This window comes from Sus scrofa, chromosome 13, assembly GCF_000003025.6.
Source record: "Sus scrofa isolate TJ Tabasco breed Duroc chromosome 13, Sscrofa11.1, whole genome shotgun sequence".
Lineage (NCBI taxonomy): Eukaryota > Metazoa > Chordata > Mammalia > Artiodactyla > Suidae > Sus > Sus scrofa.
The window spans coordinates 56,960,548-56,979,742 of record NC_010455.5 but is presented as its reverse complement, the minus strand read 5'-3'; the positions used below and the strand labels follow the sequence as shown (position 1 = coordinate 56,979,742).

The 19,195-nt window shown below is 36.6% G+C and overlaps 1 protein-coding gene across 25 annotated transcripts in view; it reads right to left on the bottom strand.

Moving 5' to 3' along the window:
- CHL1 (cell adhesion molecule L1 like) overlaps nucleotides 1-19,195 on the bottom strand; it is a 229,883-nt gene that overhangs the window by 54,449 nt on the left and 156,239 nt on the right. For 19 of the 25 annotated variants that reach the window (XM_021069258.1, XM_021069241.1, XM_021069261.1 and 16 more), the window contains 5 exons: nucleotides 11,366-11,488; nucleotides 10,137-10,307; nucleotides 9,142-9,189; nucleotides 6,832-6,952; nucleotides 1,640-1,824 (listed from right to left, as the gene is read on the bottom strand). In XM_021069258.1, the coding sequence (XP_020924917.1) occupies nucleotides 1,640-1,824; nucleotides 6,832-6,952; nucleotides 9,142-9,189; nucleotides 10,137-10,307; nucleotides 11,366-11,488 (648 nt within the window). The remainder of the gene's footprint in view (nucleotides 1-1,639; nucleotides 1,825-6,831; nucleotides 6,953-9,141; nucleotides 9,190-10,136; nucleotides 10,308-11,365; nucleotides 11,489-19,195) is intronic. The other 6 variants (XM_021069242.1, XM_021069259.1, XM_021069255.1 and 3 more) reach the window with 1 other exon arrangement.

Genomic DNA, 19,195 nt, shown 5'->3' with positions numbered 1-19,195 from the left:
CCACTAATTAAAACAACAAGCCTTTACTCAGGTGTTCACTATGCAAAATGAAAGTTTAAGAGGTGAACTTTGTGGGAATGTAAATGGAAGCCTTAGAGCACCATTTTGCCAAACAGAACACTGAACGAGACAATTCCTTTCAGTAGTTAAGCCCACACAGCCCTAAGTAAGTACAAATGTAGTAATCATCCCATTAATTTGGTCAGTACAGGCAACCAAACCATATATATAGTAACTTCAATGTGATTAAAATCACAGAAAATATGAGTTCCTGTCGTGGCGCAGTGGTTAACGAATTCAACTAGGAACCATGAGGTTGCGGGTTCGATCCCTGGCCTTGTTCAGTGGCTTAAGGATCCGGCATTGCCGTGAGCTGTGGTGTAGGTTGCAGACAAGGCTTGGATCTAGTGTTGCTGTGGCTGTGGTGTAGGCCGGCGGCTACAGCCCTGATTAGACCCCTAGCCTGGGAACCTCCATATGTCATAGGTGTGGGCCTAGAAAAGGCAAAAAGACAAAAATAAATAAATAAATAATAAAATCACAGAAAATAGTCTGCATCAATCACATTCACAGGATGACTAAGTGATCTTTATATCTGCCCCACAGGCGGAGCCCTGATATCCACATATTGTGGCTCCTTATCTTTTTAAGTGATGACATCACCTACTTACTTTTATGAATACAGCAATAACTAAATCTGTATTGATCAAAAATCTTGGGTTTACAAAAAATGGCTTGAACATAATGTGGTTTTTGTACCTTTTGATAGAGAAGCAATACACCATAAATAACATATTGAGTATAGAACCTGAGCCAGGGACCAAACAAATATTACCAGGAAATAACTAAAACAATTTCTCTGACTCCCTCTCTTCATTGGTAAAGAAATGGAGGTAAAGAAAGGTGAAATAAATTTGTCAAGGGTACAGCAAGCTAATGACAGGCCTGAGAAACAAAGTCCAAGCTGTCTTCCAGGCTCCTCATGATACCTTCTTCCATGGTAATGCTTAGTTCTTTTAAGAATTCATATTATGCAGTATCATATACACATATATATTACAATACATTTTTTCTCACAATATGATGATATAGGAGATTAGGTTTGTTTTTAGCTTTTTGTTTTTGCTTTTTAGGGCCACACTTACAGCATACTGAAGTTCCCAAACTAGGGGTCAAATTGAAGGTACAGTCACCGGCGTACACCACAGCCATAGCAACATGTGATCCAAGCCACGTCTGTGACCTACACCACAGCTCATGGCAATGCTGAATCCCAGACCCACTGAGCGAGGACAGGGATTGAACCCACATCCTCGTGGATACTATTTGGATTCGTTTCCTTTCTGCTGAGCCACAGTAGGAACTCTAGAGATTAGGTTTAATCACTATTCAAACCAAGAGTGGAAGTCATCTGAGTTCAAATCTTAACATGAGATTTTCTTGTCATTTGTCCCTTCTATGTGGTTTTGTGGGGTAAATGACAAACTTGATTGATTAAAGTATAATATATTCATTGCTTACTCTATAATTAAAAGTTGAAACAGCTTACTCGTTTTAATATACACGTATTAGTGGCCCACTACATGCATGAATTCACTTTTTTTAATAAAAGAAAAATAAATCAACTTAAGAAATGTACCTTCTACTATAACATGAAAATCATGAGTGGCTGATCCCAAGAAATTGTTGGCTGTGCAGCGATAATTTCCTTTATCTTGGTAGGAAACATTCTCTATCTTCAAAGTTTTGCCGTAATTTTCTTTTGTTTCTCTTCCCTTTGGCAAATCACCACCCATTTTGTTCCAATCAACCTGTGGAGTTGGTCTGCAAAACAATACATAAATGAGCAACATTTTTTAGAATGAAAAAAAAATTAAAGAAATTCATAGGATACATCCCACATTTTGTGGCTTTTAGATCTGCACTCAGAGTTCAACTGAAAAACACCGGCCTTCCCAGGACACAGACCTGCACACCACCATCAGAAGTGAATACTGTGGTTGGATAAAGCAAAGTCTCCTTAATGGCAAGCAAGCTCCTTTGAATAGTCTGTTCCCCTTGGAAATCTTCTGTTTCCTCTACTAAGAGGGCTAACTCCCTGTAGACACTGAATAGGTATGATTAGATGAAGGATGGATTACTGGACTCAAAGAAATATTACAAGATATTTTCAAGTGTGCTCTCTCCCTGTGGCTGCTCTGAAAGGGACAGAAATAACAGCCCTCTAGCCTGTGTGAGTTTGAAAAACACGTTAAAGTAAGGACCCAATAGTCTCCAAATGGAAATGGTGACACCCTCTTTAATTCTAATGGAGAGGCTGCTGGAGAATGTGGCTCAGATGTGGGCGTCCAGTGTGCTGGCTGGACCTGTGAACAGCTTGTTTTAATGCAAGGTGGGCTCTGTAGCACAGACCTGGCCACCCAGGCAACTTTCCATCCTGCCAATATAGGGGAACACAGGAACAGAGGAATGAAGTAAATCTCCCCAGTTTAGGATGATTCAATTGCTCAATCAAAACCAACAAATGATAAAAGCAAGAACAAAACAAAAACCAAATTGATAACTTGTCACACACCTACACAATGTTTTTTCCACCTTAGTTGAGTGGAAGACAAGAATGAGGAATCAAACCATTCCTGTTTTCTGGGTTTAAAACAGAAAAATCTCATCTCATGAAAAACAGACTAGTAGACAAGTGGTACCCTCTATAACTTCTGGGTTTTATTTATTTATTTATTTTTGGCTTTTTGGTATTTCTAGGGCCACTCCTATGGCACATGAAGGTTCCCGGGCTAGGGGTCCAATCAGACTGTAGTCACCTGCCTACACCAGAGCCACAGCAACTTGGGATCTGAGCCGCGTCTGCAACCTACACCACAGTTCATGGCAACGCCAGATCCTTAACCCACTGAGCAAGGCCAGGGATCAAACCTGCAACCTCACAGTTCCCAGTCGGATTCATTAACCACTGCACCACAACGAGAACGCCAACTTTTGGGTTTTAAAAATGATGTGTAAGTCACTGATGGCTGATTTGTGCTAAAGGGTGAATTTTTTCCTCGTCTCCAGCTGGGCTGGGTGGAAGAAACAGCTTCGTCGTTTTTACTGATGACTTTTTTTCCTACTCACTATATTTCTTTTTATCATTAATAGCTAAAAGTTACTGAGTGTGTTCTAAATATGAGCTTTATTATCATCATTTCACTAGTGAGGATTCAAAAGTTCAAGAAGTTAATTTGCTTAAAGTCACTGGGGTAATAGATAACATAGTAGAACTTGAATTTGTCTGACTAAACTTGTTTTTATTAGGATGTTCTATTGCACTTGTGCTTTTTTCATCTCTTTTTGCTCTCCTAACTATATATTCTTGGAATATATGCTTATAGACAAATTAATTAGCTACTAATTAATAACTGAACACATACCTGACATTATTTGTGTTAATTACCTCAAATTATTTGAATATTTTTAGGCAGTGGTTAAGATAATTTTTATTATGCAAAATAAGATTATAGGTAAAAATGAAGGTGTTTTCCACACATCTAGTCCCTTCTCCCCTCAAGGTTCAAGTACTTACCTGCCTTACAGAGCCTTTTATTTTAGCAGGCTTAGAGCACATGGCACACTCCTGCAGGAAACAGTAATGATGCTCAGACAGGCAACTGTGAGGGTATATTAGCTGTTGGCTTCCTGAGCACACCACACAACAGGATGCATAACCCATGACTCCTAACTGTTTGCTTTGCACTCCATCTGTCAAAGTGGCAATTTGCCAAATTGCAGGCTGCTCTGGACCTCAGTTCCTTCAAATCAGGAGTTTTTCATTAGTCTATGCTTTAATACTACAAGCATCTCAGTTGCTGCAAAATCTTTTTTTTTTTTCCTAGTCCTTGGAAACTAGTCTAATCCTCTAATACCAGTACCTTGAAAGAACAGAGTAAAATGATTTTAAACACCCTATGACCATGAGACATAATTTACTGAGGTATATACCTATACCACTGCAAGAATGTCCAGCTATATTCTTGCTATTTTTTTTCTTTCCCTTTTTAAAGAATTTAGTAAATAGTTACTATCAGCACTTCATTCTGGCAGGAAAATCTATGTATAAAAAGAAATTCAGCAGTAAACCTACACCATATCTCAAATTTTTGTTCAGGTCCTTGCCCAGCCAACTCTTTTTAACTTTCTTGCTTTGTAATAGAATTGTACCCAGCTTAAACTCATGAATGTACAAAACTGAGAGAAAAGGATGAGAAAAATTTTTGAGCCCAACAGTCAGCAGAGGGATGTTGCCTTTACTCTTAATCAAGTTTTCACAGGGTGTGAATGAGTGTGAATTGGCACTGTATGCACTTCCTCTGGGGAGTGAATACCTTTCTTTGCTCTTCTGCTTGAAATTTGCAGTCATTTTAACAGTTCTCAATTTCCCCCTTGCAGAATCTGTATAATCTCAAACTTTGTCTGTGAAAGCGTTCCCATTTTACTTAGTAGTATTGATATTTTCATTGTTACTAACCCTTTTCTGAAATAGCTACTATATCCTACCTCCTTAGACTCAAGGGCAATTCCATCCTTTGTCCACTCTGCCTTTAACTGAACAGAATGGTTCATTTGGTTGAAATATGCTGCAGAAGTGCAATTTAGAGGTAGTTTAGGATTCTGGAGACAGAGAGGATGGAATCTCGGCCTCTGCTTTACACCAAGCACGAAGAAGTGAATTCAACTCTCTGGCCTAATGTGCCTAACCTGCAAATGAATTGCAGTGAGGATAAAATGAGCCAATGTATGTAAAGTGTAAAACAGTGTCTGACGCATAATAAAAAGTACAATGTCTTAGTTATCATTACGCTTGTTACTGCAGAAGCTTTGCAGTTTAAAACTTCTTGGAAGGAACTTTTTCAAGGACTCTAAAAATTTTACAATGTATCACCTTCACCTGAAACAGAACTAGATCAGATAGAATTATCAACACAAATATGGGGTGAGTAAGAAGAAACCACTTCAAGTGAACCTCTTTTGACAAGGGAACGGGAATCCTCAAGTCCCAGGGGCAGCACATAGTGATGTTCACTTTCTTTTTCTATATTGCTTCCTGACATCATATTTTATAAAATGCACATGAGAGCCTTTGTCTTATATTGAAGACAATCCATGTAGTTGCCAGCCAACTCAAGAAGTAAATGATGGTATTTGTGGGAAATAGGAAAAAAAAGGATTAGTGACATATTCTCCCTGCCTAAACAGTCCACCAAGAATAGTGATGAATCCTGAAAGAATTCCATTTCTGCCACTATAAACTCATGTGGGTAAGAACAGAAGAGCAGGCAATTACTGACACAATTCAAACTAAACCTGGGGCTTTCATCTCCTCACATAATATAAAGACCAAACTTTCCAACAGAGGCTGTGCCACTGCACTTCAGATTAATTTACAGCAATACACCTTGGCAATTTAAGACAGAAAAACAACCCAGATTTTTGTGCTGAATGGAAAGAGACATTTACAAAGCTTAAGGGTTGTAAACCATTAAAATTTGTTCCTTTTCTTCATAATCCAATTTAAAAAACATTTGGAATATACACAGAATTGTAAATGAGTATGAATTTCAAATCCTCGTCCACAAACCAAATGTCCAGCTGTAAAAAGCCCTTAGTTTACAAACTGATTATGTAAACATGGGTGCTAGGAAAGTGGAGTGTATTTTCCCACAGTACTCTGTGGGAAATGACAGTGATGAGTAGGTAGTGGTAAGCATAGAGATGATGATAGATCATGTATGACCAAGTATTACATAAGATAGCCCTTGTTTACACAGACTTACATGGTAGTTACTCAGTAAATGTCTCAACTTCAAGAAATGACCAAGCAAAGATTACTTAGGCTTTTCTTGGGGGGTCTGGAAAAGTGCATTGCTTTTTCAGGTATGAAAGAAATTTCGTTCACTATTTCTGAGATGAAACTCTCTGAAATTATCTGATCTGGCCCTGCCTATGTGCCCAGCACAGCAGAGTCAAACGATCAATACAAAGGGCTCTGTGGAAACTGGAAAGGGAGTGGAGTTCATAACAAGCAGGAGTGGGACAAGGTAATATAGCAGAGACAGAAAGCTGGCAGCAGTAGCAATAGGCTAACTCCTAACAGCCACATGCCCTAAAGTGTGGCATTCATCCCTGTTGACTGAAGTAAGGAGAAAGTTGTCCCGTCACCTCCATTCACACTGTCATACACTGACAGAGCGATTTAATTACAAAACAATCTCAGTCACAGCCTGAAATCTGTAGAGTGAAGTGCAAATTACTTTCTCCAGAAATGCAGTTAACAGGATTTTTTTTTTCCTTTTTAGGGCCACACTTACAGCATATGGAAGTTCCCAGGCTAGGGGGTGAATCAGAGCTGCAATTGGCGGCCTACACCACAGCCACAGCAATGCAGGATCCAAGCTGCATCTGTGACCTACACCCATAACTGCCAGACAATGCCCACTAAGTGAGGCCAGGGATGGAAACCAAACCCTCAAGGATATTAGTCAGGTTCTTAACCCTCTGAGCCACAGTGGGAACTCCAGGATTTTTTTATTTTTAAGAATTTGTGTGTGTGTGTGCATTTGTTTCCCAGGCCAGGGACTGAACCCATGCTACAGCAGCAACCTGAGCCACTGCATTGACAACACCACATCCTTAACCCACTGCTCTATGACGGTAACTCAAAAAAAAAAAAAAAAAAAGAGCAAAGAAAGAAATTATTTTAAAATGTGTATGCAGGCCCATCCTTCACTGTTATCTTATTCTTTATAGAACCAGAGTCAGGAATGGGGTCAGGTTACTCACAGGCCTTCAGCGAAGCACTCAAGCAGCAGGGTTTCTCCTTTGAGGATGATAACTGAAGACCTGCTGCCACTCTCAGGAGGAGGCAATAGGAGTCTGGGTTTTCTTTGCTTGATTGAATTTGCTGCAATACATAACAGGAAAGTCTCAGGTTTTTCTCAAACTAAGGGAATTAAACTCCTTTGGCACTAAATCTTTCTTAAAACATACTTAACCATATGGACCTGTGTGTATGTATGTATATTTATACACACATGATAATATATTTTCACACATTTATTTCACATATACTTCACACATTTTTAATCTATTTCCATTTAAATAGACTCCACTCTTACCATGAAGCCTGGGTTGTCCTTCAGGTGTATTAACTTTGTGTTGCATTAAGTTTTATAAAGGCTATGACTTAAAACACATTTAAATTTAGAAGTTCAAACACTGTTCAGGATAATTAGTTTCTTGATGAAAGCCTTTAAGTTAATTGACAGTCTATAGTTTTATATTCTACATTTTAATCATACCTGGTCACGTTTGATGGCCATGTGTATTTTTCATTAATTTAATGTGTTAAGTATTTGACAAGATTCCTGTTATAATATAGCTTCCTCAGCCCTACACCCAGAAATTCTGACTTCAGAAGCCTGTGACAGACACCAGGCATGTATGAATTTATCAAGCTCTTTTGGTGACTCCACTTCAGTTCAGGCCCTCAAAGACAAACACTATTGTGAGGAATGATTAGCAGGAATTCTCAGGAACTGAATAAGGAAATGTTCCATTTCTTAAGAATATTTTCAAATACAATGGCAAATTAGGAGACTTCCGCTTTCAATACAAACCTCTTTTTTTTTTTAGGGCTGTACCCATGGCATACGGAGGTTCCCAGGCTAGGGGTTGAATTGGAGCTGTTGCCTCTGGCCTACGCCAGAGCCACAGCAACGCCAGATCCAAGCCAGGTCTGAGACCTACACCAAAGCTCACAGCAACGCCAGATCCTTAACCCACTGAGTGAGGCCAGGGATTGAACCTGCAACCTCATGGTTCCTAGTCGGATTCGTTTCCACTGCACCATGACGGGAACTCAATACTAATCTTAATTCCATTTCCAAGTGTTCACACAAATTGTGTTTCACATCCAATGTCAATGTGATGTGCCATGATACACAAAGAGTAAAAAGCTGCTGTGTTATCAGAAGAGATGAAGGAAAGTGGTAGCAGTGTACACCTTGCTATAGCTTTCTTGTGTTTGTTTCTTGAAAAATAATTTTTGAACATTCATTATGTGCAATAATTTTTATTGAGTGCTGGAAAGATACAACATCAAAGAAAATGATGTTGGCCATATATACTTAACGAGTCCATTTTCAAACAGAGGGTGTACCAAGAGGATCCCTCAACCAGCCCTGCTTATGTTACCAGTGTATTAGATATCTGAGTTAGCATAAAAGGTTCAATGCTGGTCCCAATTATAAAAGAAATATATGTTGGATTCATGCAAATGATTCTTTCTTCCTTTCTTCCTTTTTCTTTCTTCTTTTCTTTCTTCCTTCCTTTGCCACACCCAGGGCATATGGAAGTTCCTGGGTCAAGGATGGAATCTGAGCTGCAACTACAACCTATACTACAGCTGCAGAAATGCCAGATCCTTAACCCACTCTGCTGGGAAGGGATCAAACCCACACCTCTGCAGAGACCTGAACCGCTGCAGTCAGATCCTTAACCCACTACACCACAGTGGGAACTCCTGGAAAAAAACTTAAGAAAAGTTTCATAGAAATTGAGCTTGGAAAATGCTGCAAACTGTATCCTTTCTCAGCAAGTTACAATGGACAGTTGTATATTAAGCACTCCAACAGTCCTGAAAGGAAAATGATCATTTAACATTTTTAAACCCAATGCTTTCTCTACTTCTGTTAACACAACCATTTATTTTTCCCTCATTTAACAGCTCTGAATCAAACTGATCAACTATGAGGAACATTTTAGGAGACTCATAATCATCACTGGATTAAAAATATAGTTATATATGTATATGTATAATTCTGTCATCTATAAGTATATAAGCTAATTTATACAGTTATACATCTATAAGTATACAAGCTAATTTATACAGTTACAACTGTAATATATCACTCCTTTTACATATATTTAATTAAGATAAGAGGGAATAGAACTTGTTAAGGGGTTTCTGTACTAGGAATGTTAGTATTTTAATAAACTCATGAAGATATTAAAGGGAAAATTCAAATTCTGAGATGACAATGAACTACCACACATGAAAATAAATGTCAACATCCTATGTCATCAACTTACCCTTGGAACCAATTTCTGTGGATGAACTTGAGTCATTAGCATGCTTTACTGAAATAAAAAAAAAAACGGAAGAAAAAAACTCACAAACATAATGGTAGATGCTGACATCAAAATAGAATGAGAAGTCATAGTTTTCTCTCTGAAAAATTACAAAATGAGATATAACCATGCTTCACTAGAACATTACCTTTGGGAATATAGTTGAAAACTATTCATAATGAGCTAAATCTTGAAATACCACAGATGAAATCCAGGTGGAAAGGATAAAATTATAGCTCTATTAAAGAGAACTCAGGTTGCCAAAAGGATGCTATAGTGAAGCCCTGGCAGAGTGAATCTACACACAACAATGAAAATATTATGAACCAAATTAGACAATGGAATGGTCATGCCAACTTCTGATTTTACCAGAGCCAATTATTCAGTCAGTGAACTGCTGGGATTATCTCCACCCTTTGAATCTTATGGTTCTTTCTCTCACTAATAATGACTGTTTTCAATTGTAAAAATATAGACTAGCATTGGCAGAATCAATTAGGAAAAAGAAGCAATTTGAATAACTGCCAATTTGGGAAGGACAAAAGAGCTTGATACAATAAAAATTATATTGCTTCTTTTTCTTTTTGACTCTGTTATTTTCTCCAATATTTTTAGTCTGCTGGTTTATCCAAAAATCACAGACTTGGAGCCTGACAGTTGCTGAGAAAATCCTGGAATTTCGTTGTGGATTTCACCTGGGAACATAACCAGACCCTCTAGACAGCAAGTGAAATACATTTGTACTGTGAATTGAGATTTGATTTTCTGGCTGCAGGAGACAGAAAACAGTAGATGTGCAGCTGCAGACGTCTCTTTCATCTGGATGAAGTCTCTAGAGTTGAACTAAACAATGGTGGAAAATATCAACCCAGTTTTAGCTGGCTTCAACGAGAAGAAAATTATGGACACATTAGTATTCTGCATTCATAATGGCATGATAAATTATTTGGACTTACAACTGTTAACGGTTAGTTTCATTGGCATTTTCTGCACAATAGTCCTTAATCTTGGGAATGCAGCAAAGCAACAGTAATCATTACGACTGTCTTTTTCTTCCACATTTGCGAAGTACAAATCTCCCTTTTGGCTCATGTATACTCTTTCATCTTGCTCAATGTGTTCTAATTCTGGAAAGAAACATTTTGTCATTAAAAGGGGCAATCGTCACTTATTGTGCCTCATTTCCTTTTTTTTTTTTTTTTTTTTTTCATTTTCTTTCCTATTACTTAATTCAATTTTATTTTTCATGCCAGCTCTTCCTATTCCTTTCAAGTCTGGTCTTACTTGAGAAGCAATGTGTGAGTAAGAAGTAAAAGACAAAATACAACAAAACATGTCTTTCACCAGGACGCTGGTGGGCAACTAGTCTTGGCATTTTACTTCTCCTTACCATCTAGGATTCTATATCTCCTCTATAGGTGCATATTGGCCTATCTGAAAACTGGTCCAATTTAGATTATGGTCTAATTATTAATCTTATTTTATTAGGATATTTCTTTAAAACAGATTTCCACAAAAGTGAGATATTAATCTCTCTTCCATGGCTACACCTTGGAAAGTTCTACGATGAATGGAGTCTGCAACATTTGGCTGCAGCCAAGAGTAAGCTTTTTTGCTTTCTTCCAAGTACAGTACAATTATTACTTTTGTCTGTGGGCCACAATGAGAAATCACTTAGAGAGTAGCACTAAGGTACATGTCAGAAGCAGATTTTACAAATCAGAATTCCAACTCAAGAGTTGGTAAAAGTTTGTGGCAAATTAAAAACAAAAATTAAGACTAATTACTACAGGCGTCATGGTATGAAATGGGTGCAATATTATTAAAATGTAAATATAAGGCTTGCAACACAGATACAAGCCATCCTCAGCTTTGACATGGATAATATCCCAAAGGTAAGTAAGTTGTCTGAAATATAAAAAGTATTTCCTTCACAGACATACTTTATCATATCAATATCCTCTACTCTTTCCAGATGAGTAAAAAATCAATAAATATATTGTAGTTTTCTAGTGCTTTCATGCATATTTAGGACTTGGATCAGATTATCAGTACGGTTTTAAAAATCCATTTGATTCCACACTGATAACCTTTTATTAATTTTTTTGTCTTTGGTTTCAGTCTATTATCCGAGATAATGTATGAAGTTAAAAATGTCTCCTAACAAGAACAGAACATTTCTTACCAATATTCATCCAATAAATGTGTAAAGGTGGGAGGCCTTTGGGAGGGTTGCATGGAAGGACAATTGAATCACCCTCCTCCACTTCAAGTGGGTCGATTTTTTCTTTGGGGAATTTTGGAACATCTGGTAGAAAAAAATAATTTTAAGACATTATTTAAAAATTTTGATGTTACAAATAGTGCCTTAATAAGTGCTTAGTAAGTAATATCTTAAAGTATTCTTTTTAAAAATTAGAGCATTATTAATAAATTCAACACCCAAATCTCATTTCTTGTATCTCTCCTGCAAAGAAAAATACTGTTAAGAATCTGTGGTGCACCCTTATACAACCTTAAAAATGCCTCTGTATTTTCTAGTTGTAGACAATTTTATTATGTGACATCAATAGGCAACAATACGCTTGTGCATATTTTTCTGTGCAGAGATGTAAGGTCTGAGTCATAGGAGTCGCTCATTTAAAAATTTGAAAGATATGGAATCTTTTTTCTCTGAACACTGTGATTTATCTTAGGCAGATACTTTCTAACTTTTGCTTTATTGTGAAGCCCTTGCATGTGATTGGCAAATATGACACTCAAGAGAATAACCAAACTAAATAAACAAGTCAAAGCCCCATGAGGAAAAAAGGTATAAATACAATGAAAAGCAAACAGGACCACTGTAAGTTGCAAAGAGAGCCATCAACATAGGAATTGCTCCCAGTAAATGAAACTTTAAGAGAAATGGAATTGACTAGGAAAGGAGACTTTGAAATATTCCCACATACTACTTCTTTCCCATGTTTGAATCAATTTCCTTTAAAAAAGCAATGCAGTTACATTGGGAATAAAAGTCACAACCATGAAGAATCTGAAAGCCAGCACCACTGATATTTTTATAAAATTGTTTACAAAATAATATAACAATATTCCAAATACATTCTGACTGAACATTATTTTTACCTTTCAATTTTGTCGAAAGGGGGATTTGCATTATAGAATTACTCAGGCTCTGATGGCAGAGAAGGACCTAAAGAAGAAGGTATTTATAATATTCCTGACATGATGGAATTTATTAGGAGGTATTCCATCTCTGTATTTCATTCTTAAATTGTGGTTCACAAAAAGATTATCATGGTTCTTGGTAGCCTAAACATATACTCATGGGTTGTAAAATATTTTCTTGAGAAGCTATGTGCAGTTCCCATACATTTGTTCCTTTGCCCCTCAACAGCCCACACCCTTACTCTTTAGTAACTGAGGGAATTTGCTGACATTTCTCTGCACTGGCTGGTTACAATGAATTGCTTTTTGTCTACATTCAAGGACCTTTCAAGGCTTAACACTGCGGGGGGCAGGGTGGTTATTACAGTGCCTTTGCCAGTTTAAAAGGCAGGTGTCAGTCATGTGAAAGGCCTCAGTGGATTCCCCCATGGTCAACTCATTCTAACAGATTTCTCGTGACAAGTCTGGAAATATATGTGAGATGGCAACCATCTTGGAATCATGCCTTTACTTGAGGTAGCATGAAATTTCCATAAAAAGATGGGAAAGCATACTGAGTCCATTCTTTACATTTACTTTGTAGATAAAATATCAATACCACCCACTTGGTAAAGCCTTAACTTTGACTGACAACAAATGTTACACAAGTCATCTTGCAGAAAGTATATCTTATGCAAGTTAAGTGCAGTAACTTACAAAACTATTAAGTACCATGAGCTCCAAATTCAAATGACCTGTTTTGTGTTACATTTTATAACCGAAGTACAAAGTTTATTGGTATTGAAGTCAGCAGGTTTTTTCTTTTTTTGGTAATTACTGAATCTGTTTATACTCAGATATAAGAAGTAGCAAAGAAAGTGAAACATAAATTAAGAAAAGGAAGGACAATGTAATCCCATTCTCTAACAAGCAAACACTGCAGCATCTAATATGAACACACAGTTCCCTGGGTAGTGATATAGTAAATTTGCTAATTAAATTGTAGAAAGCCCTAATTGGAGTGCCGCCTTTTCAAACACTTAGAAAAATCCAATGATTCAGACATAGTACCAGCAGTGAGGCACCATCATCAATTCATTAATTAAATCTAGATTATAAAATTTTAAATTGAAAAATGTAATTATGTTATTCAACTAGCTTCCAAGGAATCACTAATAAAAAAAACCAAAATAAGATAAAATTTAGATGCCTACCAAACCCATAATCACATACCTTTGGAAGAGCTTTCAAGATAAACAAAGATAAAATTAATATTCCGAAACATGGGCGCATGTTTATATATTTAATAATTTAAAGTCTGAGAATAAATATTGTAAAGTACATTAGTTTGGCAGTTTTCTTTAGGTCTTTTGGGGGGTGCTTTTTAGGGCCTCACCCGCAGCATATGGAGATTCCCAGGCTAGGGGTCTCATAGGAGCTACAGCTGCCAGCCACAATAACTGTGGTATAGGCTGGTGCACGTCTGTGACCCACACCCCCACACCACAGCTAAAGGCAACACTGGATCCATAACCCACTGAGCAAGGCCAGTGATCAAACCTGCAACATCATGGTTCCTAGTTAGACTCATTTCTGCTGCACCACAACAGGAAGCCCTCTTTAGGTCTTATTCTGATTTTGAAACTATTTCATGAGTTCAACGCCAAGCTAGAAGGTAAATATTTTAACATACACAGATAAATGTGAAATTTAATTACTACAAATAAACAGCAGGCATGAAGTCTACCTTAATTCAAACAAAGAAATGACTCTATTTAAAAATAACTGCAACCCATAACTTTTGCTAATTGTATTTCTCTGTTGATAAACATTAGCATTGTTGAGTTTGGACAGATGCAATAATTTAAAAATGAATTGTAAACAATAATTTTTCTTTTCTGTGAGGCAACTACACTGTTTTAGCTTGCCAACATGTTTCAAATGAGTGCTCCATCAACACCAAAAACAAAATCACTTAACTATGTTTCAATAATGCTAAACTTGACCATGGGATGGCTTCCGTGTAAAAGGATCAGAACCTACTTATATATCAGCATCTACCTAGGCAGGATTTCAATAATGTTTACAAATCCCATAATCAAATTTTGATGAAGCTACATACATGTAGTCCCAATCAGTCTATCTGCATCAGTAAATTAAGCAAATTATAGCAGCCATCTCTTTACTACTCTCCAGTAGGCTTCCACATTTACTATTCAGTGTAGCAGACAAATTTCTACTGGTGATTCCAAAGAATACAGTTTCCTTAAAACCCATCCTGCACGAAAAGACTTTTCTGGGGACAAATTAGCTGCACCTAGTCTTCTTACCGGAGCTATTAACACATGGCAAACCAGAAAACACAAAATCTCTAGGGGCTCAACACCTTGAGGTGCTGACAATGAGTTTTGAAACTCAACATCTTAATTCTTTGAATATAGTATATTGAAAAAATAGCATCTTTTTATTTGAAGTATAACAGACTTGTGAAAAAATACTGTATGTCTACAGGATAACCTATAAGATAAACTCAGTTCTAGCCAGTCACTAAAACTAATTAGCTATGTAGCTTTAGACCAATATATTTCCCTTTCTGTGATTCCTTTTACTTTTATCTGGCATCATCAGAATCACTAGTATTCATCTCTCTGGGTTCCTCAAAAATCTCACGAGGTTAGAAGTATCATAAGAGCAAAGGATACAGTCCCACCATGCCAGTATGCTCAACTGTAAAGAATAGTAATAAAATGGCATCAGAATAATTTAAATATAAATCATTCTTACCCCTTAAATGATTTAACCATTGCCAATTATGTAAACTTATCGTTCTCTTGCACTCAAAGAATAAAATCAAATCTCTCTGAATCTCTACCTCTCTATGAGTCTGATAATCTACAGCCAAAGTATTTTTTAACAAAGAAATGCAGTGATTTTCAGCTCATCTAAAGGATGTTAACAGGGTAATCAATAGGCAATGCTGTATACATTAGGTTAAATGCATGTGCTCTGGAGCCAGATGCTTGGTGGTGAATCCTGGCTTCATTACTTACACTGTGACCCGAACCTGTTACTTAATATGCTTCAGTTTCCACATACATAAAATGGAAACGGTCATGACACTTAATTCATTGATTTGTGTCAAGGTTTAAGTAAACAATTTCATATAAATCAAATAAAATACTGCTGGGCACTTAAAATCACTCAATAAATCTTGGCTTTTATCCAATTATTTTTACTTTGTCTAGTACATCCAGCCATATTGCACAGAGATGACATGGGCAAAGGGACAAAAAGCTTTCCTTTGCTGCTATTTCTGATTTATCATCTAGCCTAGATCATAACTTCTGTAATATTATGCAAATATTTGGAATTAACTTTTTCATAGGAGGTAGGGAGGGGGCCAGAGGGAAGAAACACTATTGCACGTAGAACGTATGGTTTATTTAACGAATTATTCTGTGCCCCCTCCCTGTTCTCCCCCATCATTGGGCTAACATTCCTATGCCAAAGAGCTTTATCTATTTTGCCTTCTTGCTCTATTTACAGGACTGGCCTGGAGAGCTTTTGTGCCTCACATTTCCCCTGAATGTTCTTGGCAAACTGCTTACAGTCTGGCATCATTATCATGAATGCATGTTACTGAGCTCACATGCTGTATCACCCCTAACTCCAGTTTCTCTCTGTAAAGAGATTTAATTGATTCCCATTTCCTGTAGAGTACCCCATTAATCCACTTAGGACTACAGAGAAATAACATTGCCTTTCGGTCTATGAGCTGGTAATGAATTCACACTAAGGAAGGACGACCAATTTAGCCCATTGCATTCTAGTCATTCACATACTCCAATGGATGAGAATAGAATCCTTGGCCTTAATTAAACCTTTAAAACTCTGTGTTGCCCTCTCAAGCGAACAAATTGATCTTCTTTGCTTGGTTTGCATATGTTAGAAGAAATTAGCATATGCTACTGGACACCTGCTTTTGCTATCCTACCCTTTCCAAATCAGAGCAGTAAATAGCCAGGATATGTCATAAGGCAACTGACCTGAGGAATCTGAGGAAGCTGTGCAAATGTGGAAACCCAGCACAAGAGAAAGCCTAATTTGTTTCCATTTAAACAGTACATAGGTGATTTCATCCCTAAATCAGCCATTTCCTAGATTACCTTAATAGTGTGTAGAAACTGTGTTATTACTTTTACTCATTTTTTTTTTATTCTTTGGCCTGTGGACCAAAAAATTATAATATGCATTCATGCATCATCAAAAAGACAATGTAGAGCTAGAAGGATAGGACAGCATGACATCTTTCTAATGTTTAAACATCCTGATTAATACATGAGACAGTTGAAAGACTCCTTCAAATAGCAAATAATGGTTGAAAAATTCCAAATAATTTACACATGAACATTCTTGTGTTCATGTGTAAATTAACACTAACATGTGGCTTGTAAGAGCTAAAAGTTAGACACAATTCAAATGGCTATCAACTAGTGAATAGATAAACTGTGGTACAGCTATATTTTGGAACATTCTTTAGCAATAAAAAAGAACAAACTACCGATTTGTGTTACAATATGAGTCAATCACATAAAAACAGGAAACGTGTAAGAAGCTAGACGGAGAAGATCATATATTTTAGCATACCATTTATATGAAATGGTCAGAAAAACAATTTACTGAGACAGAAGGCAGATTGGCAATTGCTCAGAGTAGCAGGTGGGAAGAGAGAGTGCCAACACATGGGCACAAGGAATCTTGTGATGATGGAAATGTTCTAACACTGGCTTCTAATGACAGTTGCACTAAAAAATGTATGAAAAAATCTCAGATTGTGCACTTAAAACATGTAAAATGTATTATGTGTAAATAACTTTTCAAAACTTATTTAAATAATCCAAGGAAAGAAGTTCCCTGGTGGCCTAGGGGGTTAAGGATCAGGCACTGTCACTGCTATAGCATGGGTATGACCCCTGGCCTAGGAACTCTACATCCCATGGGCATGGCCAAAAACAAAAAAAATCCAAGGAAAGGAAAATCAGCATAGGCTAAGTGGAGAAGGCTGATCTGTGTGCCCTGAAGGATGGGTAGTATTGAACAGTCAAAACATAATTATTTATATCATCATTTTAAGTCCACTGATGTCTATCATGATGAAGGAAAAACAGCTAACCTTCTCCCCAGATCCATTCATCACATCTACATGATTTAAGTTGGTTGAAGACAGCCTTTGTTTTGTTCACTGCTGTATCTCAAGTTACTGAAAAAACTGTCTGGCACATGAGGGAAGCGTAATAAAGACTAGTTGAATAATTCCCTAACTCTCAATGCCATGTCTTGGAAAACCCATTCAGTTAAATGATTTTCCTCCATGTTTAAAATGAGTACATTATATTTGGTTGATTGTGTTTTTCTTTTTCTTTTCCCATTAAATTCAACTACAATTTTGTTGAAAACAGACAACACTGTGTATAAAGGTTTCTCTTTGTAGGGAGTAATTACCAAATTTTCAGTTACTGTACTTGTGTTGACACTTTGATGCATCAGGCCTTTAAGGATGATGTAAAGAAAAATTTAAGAAATGAGAGATACAAATTCTCAAACTTTAATCACAAAGTTTCCATCAATATAAAAGAAGAATCAATTCTCTATAGTTTAAGATATAAGAAGCTCTAAGTGGTCTCTGATTTATAAACTCCTAAGAATTGGGGTGGCGGTACTATTCAACACATAAATGATTTCAGAGTTGTTAGATGGTGAAATAATTCCAGGAGGGACTGGAAATGATGCAAAGAAACCTGATTTATTTTGCCCATTTCTACAACAGCAAAGATGGAGCAATTACCCTCAGATTCAACTCACATCTCTTAACTACAATGCTAGCAGATTCTGACCAGAAATATCCTTACATTGTTCATGTCTTCATTTGGTCTGCTTAGAAAATGAGAGAAAAAAATATTTTTAAAAATCCTTTAATTGCAGAATCTTATACTAAAATGTGCCATTTCCTTCTCTGCAATAGGTCTAGCAACTGCCTTTGCCTTTGTGTCTCCATAGCAACCACTAGAATTCAGGTTAGGAATCACCCTAATGCCTTTTCTTTCACGACAGATTTTTAATCTCTCTCTCCCATCTTATTTCAGTTAATTAGATATATTATATAGTTGTATTTACATAATATAGACTATAATATAGTCATATAATATGGACTATAACTATAGTTAGTCATAGACTGTTACAGCTATATGATTGTATGATTCTCAACCATGATTCTGATCCAAAATTCATAAACATTTCCTGTTGTCATTTCAAAACCAAACTCAGGAGGCCAGTTTCAAGTTTATATGTCACCACTCAGCCCATTACTATGCTATAATATCTCATTTAATAACAATATACATAATTAGGACAAATCCGTATGCTACAGACTTATTAACTTTGTATATATAAAGTTACACCACTTTTATTTTTTAAAATAAATGTAAAGAATAAAAGTAAAAAAAGAAATACAGCTGACACTCTTTTACCCATGAACCATACAGGAAAAAAACATAAAACCACCATTATCTTTCTGTTTGGTATAGATCCTACCCTCTACCCCTTCCATTAGAGGAAACTATATCCTGAATTTTGTTTTCATCATTCTCTTGTTTGGCATTATAACTTTATTACATGAAATACCACTCCCAAACAAAATATTTTGACCTTATATATAAAAATCACATTTTCTTCCAAGATTTGCTTTTATTGTTCAGCATATTCCTAAAGTTCATCGATTTTCATGGCTAAGTATTAATTTCTGTATGGATATATCACGATTTATTCATTCTATCACAGATCAACAATGCTTTTTTCCAGTATTTTAAAA